Source organism: Cibotium barometz, chromosome 27 (genome assembly GCF_041138505.1).
Source record: "Cibotium barometz isolate CiBa-2024 chromosome 27, ASM4113850v1, whole genome shotgun sequence".
Lineage (NCBI taxonomy): Eukaryota > Viridiplantae > Streptophyta > Polypodiopsida > Cyatheales > Cibotiaceae > Cibotium > Cibotium barometz.
Window position 1 is genome coordinate 30307643 of NC_141072.1, and position 10987 is coordinate 30318629.

At 51.7% G+C, this 10987-nt stretch overlaps 1 protein-coding gene across 3 annotated transcripts in view; it reads left to right on the forward strand.

Moving 5' to 3' along the window:
* Nucleotides 1-10642, forward strand: part of LOC147623275 (uncharacterized) — a 34981-nt gene extending 24339 nt beyond the window's left edge. For all 3 annotated transcript variants that reach the window (XM_086821385.1, XM_086821386.1, XM_086821388.1), the window contains 3 exons: nucleotides 9699-9761; nucleotides 10037-10217; nucleotides 10312-10642. In XM_086821385.1, the coding sequence (XP_086677511.1) occupies nucleotides 9699-9761; nucleotides 10037-10217; nucleotides 10312-10461 (394 nt within the window). In that variant the 3' untranslated portion in view covers nucleotides 10462-10642. The remainder of the gene's footprint in view (nucleotides 1-9698; nucleotides 9762-10036; nucleotides 10218-10311) is intronic.
* The last annotated feature ends 345 nt before the right edge of the window (nucleotides 10643-10987 follow it).

Sequence of the window (10987 nt, forward strand, 5' to 3'; positions counted from 1 at the left end):
CATGCATGAAGTAAAGAGTGTCCACCTTAGAGCCTCTGGCAACAACCAGTGAGCCCTTACTAATCTTCCACTTTCCACGACCAAATGTGGTAACATAATCAGCATCATCAAGCTGTCCAGTAGAAAGCAAGTTCTTCTTGATCTCAGGCACATGCCTGACATCATGGAGCATAAGCTGTGAGCCATCTGAAAACACAAGCCTCACATCACCTCTGCCAAGAATTTGCATGCATGGTTGTCACCCAAATAAACTACTCCTTCATTGCCAGCAGTATACCTGACAAACAAGTCTCTGCAACCTGTGACATGAAAGGAGGCACCTGAATCAATGATCCATGAGTGCATACCATGACCATCTCCTGCAAGAAGTGAATGGGCATCAAGTGAAGACGTGAACAGGACTTCATTCTCACTGTCACCTGCATGTGACACATTGAGTTCTTCAATCTTGACTCCACTTTTGCCCTTTGGCTTTGCATCTTTGGCTTCATCTTTGTCTGTCTTTTCCTTTGCCCTTTTCCTTTTGATCATTCTTCCATTTGTAGCATTGCTTTTTGATATGTCCCTTCTTGCCACAATAATGACATTCCAAGTCCTTTTTGGAGCGGGACTTGCTCCTTCCCCGTTCTTGGCTTTTACCCCTTTGCTGGGATCTCCCACGTGCATTCATTGCATTGGACTTTCCAACAGAGTTGTTCTTCCTGTTCATCTCCTCTTGAAGAAGAGCACCCTCCACATCTGCATATGACAGCATAGCATTTGAATTGCTAGTGGCTGTCCTGAATGTGTCCCAACTCTCTGGTAAAGTGTATAAGAGAAAGGTGGCTTTGAACTCATCGTCCATTGCCAACTTTTGATTGATGACCTGGCTGACAACACCATTAAACTCATTTAGATGGGCTGTCATAGACGCCCCTTCCTTCATTTGAAGACCTATGAGTTTCTTCAACCAATACACTTTGCTTGAGGCACTTTGCTGGGCATACAAGTCCTGCAATCTTTGCCACATTCCCCAAGCTGTCTTCTCTTCACGTATGCTGAAAAGTAAAGAGTCTGACACAGACAACATGATGGTAGATCTTGCCAGCTCATCCATATCTTCCCACTCTTCAGCAGTAAGAGAAGCGGGCATTACACCCCTTTCTTTGATGGGCTTGTGCTGCTTTTTCTGGATCAACACATTATAGCATTGGATTTGCCAAATGTCATAATTATGTGAGCCTTCAAGCTTCTTGATGTGAAGCAATGAAGAGCTCTCACCTGTGGTTGCCATACCAATATGCAACCTTTGTCAATGCCTGACTCCCTGCAAGATGTGCAAACACTGCATCAAAGCACACAAAGTGCTCACAGTTGTTCTCCCAAAGATTATCTCCCACTGCGGAAGCACAAATGCAACTCTACTCCCACTGTATGTGATAAAATCACCAAAATCTGGTTGCTGCAGATTTAGGACAGCACCTTAAATGTGCTCTGTTCCCCTTCCAAAGTACTGTACAACAACAGTACTAAGTGCTCACCAATGATGTACCAAACCTGTACCGGCAAGTACAGCAGCTGAAAATGAGCCTTTTCCTCACTCAAATCAGTGTACAGCCATGCCAAAACTTGTACAAAGTTGTACCAAATCTGTACCAACAAGTACAGTAGCAATAAATGCTCTCCTGGCTGTCCAAATGAGTGAAAATCAGACCTTGACAGTCCTCACCACTGCATACAACAGTCCCGGACAGAAATTGAGCAAAAGCCCCTTGACTGCAAGTGGATTTCTGAGGATTCAAGGCATAAAAGTCTTGCCTGCTGCTTTGTCAAGCTCAACAAGCATAAAATCTTGAAAAGCCCCTTGATTCAAGAACAATTTCTGATCATACATGGTACATTAACGCACATGAAGGCATCCAGAGTCGTCACAATGCTTCCCCCTGGCCACATATACATCCAATACATAAAAGCCCCTTGATTTACAGGCACATTGAGTGCTTGACAGGCATCAACACATTGCCCAAAGCATCAAATGCCAGTGCCTGCATGCAAATCAACCAAATTGGCACAAAAGCCCTTTGATCTGCACTGCAATTTCCTACAATTTTGGCCCGAATGTGAGATTTCTCACATCATACAGCATGTATGAATGCCCAATGGCACAATTACATCAAAAGCCCCAAATTTTGACATCCAATTTCCTGCAAATTGACGCGGAATGTGACCAGTGTCACCTAATTTTGCCAATTTTGCTCAAAATTTGAGCAATTTGGCACCTGTACTTGCTCAATTGATAATTGTACCTGCTCAATTGCAAATCCCAAAAAAAAATTGAAGCAAATACCTTTGCAATTAGCTGATTTTTTGTTGCAGAAAATTATTGCTGTAGGAAGAGGGGGTGTTGGAGTAAGAAGTCAGCAGGGAAGAAGTCGTCAGAGAGCAGGAGCTCCTTCAAAATGCGAGAGAACTCCCTCAGCGATTTTGTCAGAGATGTAGAGCTACTGTCAGAAAACTGCTTGTGGGCTTCAACTGCCCAAAGTCGAGTGTCACGTTGCAGCTTACGGTGACCTGGTACACCTGTTCACAACTACCTGCTGCTGCTGAGAAGCTGCGCTGGGCCACACTCGTCGTCTGCCCTTCCTCCTCGCTCACGCCGCTTGTCGCCTCCGTGCGAAGAGAAAACGAAGAAAAGGTGCGACTGACTGTGAAGTGTCGTGTCCGCCTAACGCCTGCGTCGTGCGCCAGTTCTGCACACGCAGCTCTTCGCCGCCTCCGCCTCTGTAGTCGACAATTTTGCTCAGCTGTCGGCTTTGTGGTGCAGCTGCGCCGCTTGCGAAGGAGTCGTACCGTACCGCCTGATATCCAGTTGCTGAAGCGAAGGGACTGCAACACGCTACAGTGTGAGGATGAGAGACGCGTTACCCTCTCTTCATGCTGGCTACTCTCCTCGCGTTTCAGCTGCCCGTGGCTACTCTCCTTGCGCTTCTTCTCCATTCGTATGATGTCCACCAGCTTCTGTAAGCGCACACACTCAGCTCGTTTTGCAGCTCTTCTATAGTCAATTTCCAGCTCTGCACCCTTGAGAACAAAACCCTAAAACCAGAGCTCTGATACCAGTTGATGGAGTGAGTTAGATTAATTAGGGTTTCATGTGGGAGACATACACAGAGAAGAAGGGGGAGAGAGAGAGAGAGAGACATATGTGGGGATAAGTCAACTCCTCAAGTGTGAGTGTGTGACTCCCTTATCACACATGTATATTTGCACTAGTACACATAGTGCACTTAGTACATTAAAAGTACTAAGTGTACTATGTACTAAAACTTATGGGCTAGTACACACTATAAGGGTGGGCATAATGCCTTTACCCCAACATGAAAGGGGCTCACCCGAAACTGTGCGCATACGATCTGTGACCCTCCTCTGCACATGGGCCCACACAGTCTCTCTGCAGCATCACGTGCCTCCGTGGGTCTGGCTCCGCTGAAAGCAGGTCTCTATAGAACTCAGTGGCAATAGCTCTAATCTCCCCGGGCTCAGTGGCTAACGATCCGTCCTACCTCCTGAGCTGGCGTACTCCTGCTTGAGCATGGGGGGGTCCGATGATCTCAAAAAACTCCCCAGTCACTCTATCACCAAGCTGCGTCCACTGAAAGGCCTGGCGATGATAGTAGAACTCGTTTCTCTGCTCCTCTGCCTCTCTAACCTCCTGGCGTGCCTGGCTCAGCTAGGACGCCACCCACTCACATGTAGGCAGCTGCTCCTGAAGACGCTGGAGCGAAGCAAGGCTACGTCTCAAGCGACGCTCCCGCTCTCGTGTCTCTCCCAGCCGTGTCAAGGCTGTAGCGTGCAAAAAAAGAGCTGAGCTCGATGAGTCCCTGGGCACACTGGCCTGCTGCATCCAGGTTAGAGCTCTGGCTATCATGCCATATCCTCTCAATGTCCTCAGAAAGACTGGGATCTGTAAGTATCCTCTTTGGGATCCTCAACTGCAAGCGGGTCTCCTGTGTCCTCTCCTCAAGTGTCAAAATAACTGGCGCATGGTCTGAAAAAGAGGTGTCAGCGAGAATGCCAATGGAGCCACCACGCTCCCTGAACACCTGTCGCCACATAGAAGCGATCGATGATAGATTAGTCCCTCCCTGCCAGTGATCCAACCGAGAAAAACTAAGACTGTCCTGAGAACGGGAGAACGCCTCATGCTACCATGCATCAGTGATCCGCAGTGTCATACAAAATCGCTCCCAAGCTGCAAGCTCCGTGCCATGCACAATAACATGACTGCCTCCCACCCTATCGGCCGGGTCCTCAAGCATGTTGAAGTCCCCCCCGACACACCAATGTGCGGCCTCGGGCAATGCATCTGTAACAAGGGTCCAGAACTTTGCTCTGGCACTAGCATGGTTGGGCGCATAGACATTGAGCACACCAAAGTGCTCATCGTGCATCCTCAGAATAACATACTACGCTCTACCAGGCACAATGACCCCGCGTTCCACAATGGCCTGCCGCCATACATCCGCAATGACCATACATACTCCTCCCTCAAGGGGCCAAAACCTGCAGACCAAAAAGTGTCCCATCTACTAGGCATCACCGAACCATATCTCCGAATCCTGCTCTCACTCAAACGGTGCTCCTACATCATCAGAATATCAATGCTGCCCCCAACCAGGCATCTCTGAAGCTCCTGCCTCAAGCACCCACGATAACGTACATAGTGTGCGCTGCAAGGCCCTGTACATTCCATGAGATGATCCTCATGGATGACCTGCTGAGGTGGAGGCTGTCTCAGCCATACGGCGGGCCTTCGCAAGCGGCTTGGATGGAGAGTAATCCCCATCCGAGCGGCTGCGAATCTGCCCACCCGGTGTGCTGCAAGAGTCTCGAACCAGGCGCCAGTGGGGCTGTGTCCCATAGCGACTGCCTCCCGCTCGAAGAGAGAAACCTCATGTATGCATACGTAGCCAGGGTCTTGTGCTAGGTTTGCCACTATGCGAACCACCAAATGTCGAATCCCGGAGGCATCCGCACTCCCGGTATCAAAGAAATGTGCCAACTCCCAGAGTCGGCCTATCACGTCTGTCATCTCCAAATCGCTCACATGGTGAGAAAACTCAACTGCCTGAGTCTTCAAAATACTAAGAGCGAGATCCAGAGTCCACTCCGGGTCGCTAGGGCCGCAGAGAGGGAAGGAGAAGGCCACTGCTGAATCAAGTGCCTCCTCCCCTCGGGCCGGAGGTATCACCACATGAACTTTGATGGGTGCTGGCTCATGGGGGCCCTCCGCTCCAAAAAGGCGTGTGAAGGAGTAGTCGAAAGGCTCCGAGCGCTGCCTACTCAGCCGACTGCGGATAGAGGATATCCGTGAAGCCCGAATCGGCATGGTAGGTCTCCTCTGCGGTGCTCAAGCAAGGTCGGTGCTCAGTGCCCGCCGGACTGTAGGTGAGCGCCAGGGTAGTGCCAGTGCCTCCTGGGGAGCTGAGGCGAGCGGAGGGGGAGGAGGGGGGGGAGAAGGGGGGTGGGGAAGGAGCCGCTGAAAAAGCGAGAGCGGGAACGGGAGGAGGCGAAGGTGGAAACGAGGCGGGAGGGGGGGAGGGGGGAGGGGGGGGGGCGGGGGCGGGGGCGAAGGGGGGGGAGTTGGCATCTCTTGATCCTCAATTTGCGCTGGGGTCTCCTCCTGGAGGGGAGCAAAGCTGTTCCTCACTGGAACCCAGTGATGCTGAGGCTGACTGCTGCTGCGTCGGTCTCTGGGCATGCTGCTATGGCTGTCTCCCTCTACGGCACCCCTGCCCAGGTTGCCAATCCAAGGTCTCTGTGGGCTGAGCAGGTGTCCCGGAGGCTGCCTGCCGAGCCGCATCTGTGGGCGGGCCATCGAGGGTCTGCTCTGCTGCGGTGAAGGTCGGGGTCTCCTACGAGGGCAGGCCTTGGCCAGGTGGCCGACCTGCCTGCATATAAAACACTGGTTCGGGAGCCCCAAAAACTCCACTCTCTGCTCGATCCATCCCCCCCCTATCCTAGGTAACTAAATGACCTTCGGAAGGGAGGAGATGTCAGGAACCAAAACTCTGACCAAAGGCAGGCCAGCTGCTCTAGCCACCATTGAAGCTGCTGTGGGGCCAGTCTCAAGCACCGAGCCCACCAATGATCCTATCCTTGAAAGGAGCGGAAGGTACTCGTGGTGAAGTCCAGGAAAGCAAACTGTGACATGGAATAGGCGCTCTCCTTGCTCGGCCGCTGTTGGGTCGAAACCATGCTGCCAAGGTCTGAAGAAGGCCCGAGCGCCCCCGATGTCAAGGGGACTCATGGCTAGGACCTGGGCCACGCTCTGGGCTGTCTCGAACTCAATCTGGTAGTGTTCGTGGCCCAGTAACTGAACATCCAGGATCTTGCCCACATCTGCAAGAAGGCGGGCCTGAAGAAGTTCCTGGATCTCCCCTCTGCTGGGGCTAGTGCCAACTATACGGCAGATGGTGGAATGTGCCTGGAGGCGTTCCACCTCTGCGGCGAGGCTCGCTTCCTCTTCTGGCGAAAGAGAAAGCCTGATGGGGGTATCCTCGGGGGCGGGCGAGGGGGCTGCAGAAGAGTCCCTCTAAGGTGGGGCGGGAGGAACCTCCATCAGAGTCTGAAGCTGAGTCGAGGGCGAAGCGAGAAACGGAGGGTCCTGCAAGAGACAAGCTGCATGAAAAAGCGGAGCGGGGAGGGGGAGAGGGGAGAGGGCGGAAGACAAAGGGGGAGGGGTGGAAGACAGAGGGGGAGGGACGGAAGAAAGAGGGGGGCGGAAAAAAAACAGAGGGGGAGGGACGGAAGGCAGAGGCGGAGAAAAGGGGAGGGGGGGCAGCGGGGAACGAAAGGGGGGGGGGCGGGGAAAGCGCGAAAGGGGGGGGGGGGAGGGCAGGGGCAGGCAAGGGGGCGGGATGCGGAGGAGAGGGGGGAGCGGGGGGCGCGAAAGAGACGGGCAGGAGGCGACGGGCGCGAAAGGGAGGGCGGGGGCGCGAGAAGCACAGGGGTGCGAAGGGGGGGGGGTGCGAGCAGGCGGGGAGAGGCGAAAACATGAGGGCGGGGAGGGGGGGTGCGAGTAGGCGGGGAACGGCGAAGGCAGCTCGAGCATGGGGGGCGAAAGCTTCAGTGAGCTCTTAGCAAACCATCTTTGTAACAGAGAAATCTTATCAATAGTGTGATGCCTCTTTGACTCAGAAGCAGAATGGTTCATTGATCTGGTTGATGGACACCAGATTGGACAAGAGCTTCCTGATGAGGCAGTTGAGCTCATGGTTGCAAATGACTCTTTGGGAGGCAGGATTGCGTTTCCTGTGGTTTTTGCGGCATGCGAAGGATCATGGACTCTTGTACACAGGAGGGGGATTGATTGATGGAGTCCAACTCCACAGTTGGAGTGACTTAGTTTTGGGAGGAGATCCGGACACGAGGAGATCTACTTCAGGCCTAGGAGCAATTTTATGGAGCAGTAAGAGGCAGTCATCTTTTGCCTTGTCGACGACAGCGGCAGAGTACCAGGCTGCTTGTGATGCTGCTCATGAGGTGGTGAGGCTGTTGAGGCTACATTGCAGGATTGGGCTTCCACTGGAGGAACCCATGGTCATCCAGAGGCACTTTGTTCGTGAACAGATCGTTGTTGATGACATCTTGCTAGAGTTCTGTTCGACGGAGGATAGTACGGTGGACCTCTTCACGAAGTCGCTGTCTCAGGATTTGCTCAGGCGGCACCCCAGCTCCCTGTGGTTGGTTTCACAGCCAGGAGCTGAGAGGGGGTGTTAGAAGTCTCCTGTCTATATATATACACCAGGGCCTCTGTTGTGGGTGTGCCCGCCCTCTGTAGGTGTCTTTATCATTTTTCCTCACTCCCCGTATTTTTCCCCCATCTTTCCCTATTTCTCCCATTTTTTCTGTGGCTTGGGAGGCAGCCCTGAGGTGGCAAGATGTCCTTGTTTGTAGCCGACTGCAGCTGTTTGCGTGTACTGATGCTGGCCGACTGTGTGGACACCTTGTTAGTGTTGGCCGACTGTACACTGTATTGGCCGACTGGTTTATAACCAGTCGTGGTGGACATGCCCTTGTCGGCTGCCCTACAGACTGCTGTTGGGGGGCCATATAAAATGGCCCCCAGCCCCCTTGTCACCATTGTATCATTTCCAGGATCTTCTTGTGTATGTAGAGCAGAGTTACACGCCTCTACCACTCTCTCTCTTGTGCTGCTATTTTTTCTGCATTGTGTTTTGCTCGTGTTCCCAGATGTGGTCATCATCTCCGCTGCGAATTCTGACAGGGATTCCATCACTCCCCCAATAGCACCACCTATCACCGGGAGGAGAGGAAGGCAAGAAGACTGTCACGAGAAAGCCTGAGACACCAGCCAAAGGGTCGAAGCCGTGCTGCCACCTTGCAAAGAAGGCCTAGGCCGTATGCAGTGTGACGGGGCTCAGCTGCATGACTCTGTTCGAAGCTGCAGATGAATCAAACTCAACGTGATAGGAGCCACGCCCCAAGGGATGAATGTCAGTGATCTTTCCAGGCGCGCCAAGAAGGCTTCTTGTAACAGATCCTTGAACTGTCCGTGTGCTGGGCGGCTACCGACAATCTTGCATACCAAGGTGGAGGCCTCCAAAGAAGCGACTGTCGAAGTAAGGAGCTGGAGATCCTCTTTTGAAAAGGAGAGGCAAGGGATGGTGGCCTCGGTCGGGGATGACGGAGGACTGCTGCCATGGAGTCCTCTTGGGGGTTCAAGACCAAAAGTTGCTGAAACTTGCCAAAGAGAAAAAAACCTGAAAGCTAAAAGCACCTAACCAAGAAGAGGAGAGGGGGTAAGGAGGGGAGGGGAGGGGAGGGGAAGCGGGCGGAAGCTTCAAGCTCGGAAGGAAGGGGGAAAAGGTGAGGTGACGGTGGAGCGAGGAGAGTTGAGGCGAGGGAGCCACTGGCAGGGGCTGAGGCAGAGAAGGAACAAGTGAGGGGGGGTAAGGGCGAGGGAGGGACAGCAAAGCAGGAAAGGGAGGCGGAAGTGAAGGCAAAGAGGGGGGGGGGGGGGGGGGGGGGCGGCGCAGGCAGCCAGGAGGGCGCTGGCGGGAGGCAATTGAGGGGGGTGCTGGTGGGAGGCGATGGAGAGGAGGGGCTGCGCAGAGAGTCGCCCCGGGGGGGGGGGTGCGGGGGGGGCGCAGGCAGCCAGGAGGGCGCTGGCGGGAGGCAATGGAGGGGGGTGCTGGCGGGAGGTGATGGAGAGGAGGGGCTGCGCAGAGAGTCGCCCCGGGGGGGTGCTGCGCACATGCAGAGGGTGATGGCGGGTAGGTTCAGTCGCACAGGGGGGGAAGCTTCAGCTTCGCTTGATTTCTTTCTATCTGGGGAGCCTCCGTTTTTCCAGGTCGGACATGAGGATGCATGGGGGATATGGGGGATTTACTGTCTCTTACTACCAATATCTGGTTGCTACAAGCTTAAGTGTGGCAAAGAACCATGATTATGTAACAGGAAAAACCCCCAAAAGCAACAGACAGTTACACATGCATGGCATGGATTAGGGCTAGAATTTAAAAAAAGCATACACAGTCACCTCTGTGGGTTCCAATGGCCTGCCCTTTCCCTCTTTTCTGTGGGAAAAAGTGGGACGGGGTTAGAAAATGCATGCAGTGGGCCTGCCATTTCTCTCATTTCTAGGTAACAATTGCTTAAGCAAACACGAAGTAACCTTAAAAAGTATTTTGCAGGCAATTCGATTTGCAGCGCAGAAGCTTAGATGATGCCCTTAGTAGAGTGAATTTCCTCCAAAGGTACTTTTCTCTTGGTTTTTTTTCTTTGAAAATAAAGAATAGAATTGAAGAGTAAGTTGTCCACTTCTTGGGGGTAGAAATTGATTTTCCCTCCATTATCATACTTAGCATAAACAAGTGCATACAGGTAAAAATCACCATTGAAAAAGTTGGTGCATGCGTGCACAGGTGCGGTGCTCATGCATGTGTGCGTGCATGCCTTGAGGGGTATCACCTTGTCTTGTCATTAAACTGCTGTCTACGCTCTGCTAAAGTTTTTACCTCATGCTTTGTAGTGAGCTTGCAAAGAAGGAACAAGACATCCTCGACTGTCAATTAAGGGAGAAAGAAGCAAAAGCTCAGCTTTATGAACTCCAATTGGGTCTACAGAAAGCGCAAGCTGCACAAATCGAACCTAGGAAGTTGCTAACCTTGCTTCCAGCATTGAAAGATTGGATACAGTCTAGTAATAAAAAGGTGACATGATTATTGAACTTGCAAGTTTTTCCCAAAACTTACATGTGTATGTATGCACATGGAGATTAACTTCGGTATTTGTGTGCTATACCAGGGGCCATGTGAATTGGTACGAGCTGACCATTCCGAGAAAATAGACCACACTCCTCCAATTGATAACATTGTTTATGCAATCACGAAGGAAATCCAAATGCTTCAAAATGCACTCTCTCATGTCACAAATAAAACACAAGGAAATGTATAAAAGTTGATGTGATACATCATCACATTGCCACCTATACATGTTTGGTCCATGGGCACACACAGTCTCCATGTAACATACATCAAACATCCAAGAGCACGTAGTCATGAAATCATGTACTGTATGTTGAAAACTGCATCCAAGAGAATTGAATTTTAATGTAGCATAATGTTTTTGTGTTACCTATGCCGTTCACTGTACCCATGATGCTAGTGTTGCACAACATTTTGGTATACATGTCTCTAGCTGCTATCGACCCTTTCTGATTCCTACCAGACTAAAGCTTTCCTACAGAGACTGCATGATTGCTCTGTTTTTTGGATTTCCCCTCGGCACTTTAAAGAAGTCTCGGCTTTCTGTTTTGCCCATGATCACAACAACCGCATCCGGCTCATGGTCTTCATGTCTCGCAAGCTCTTGGTCCGAACCAAACACCCAACACTTCTTGCAATCTACTAACATAATGCAATCTGTATGCTATGTCATCAATATTTTTTAAGATTAAATAAGGTAAAGAATATATACCTTG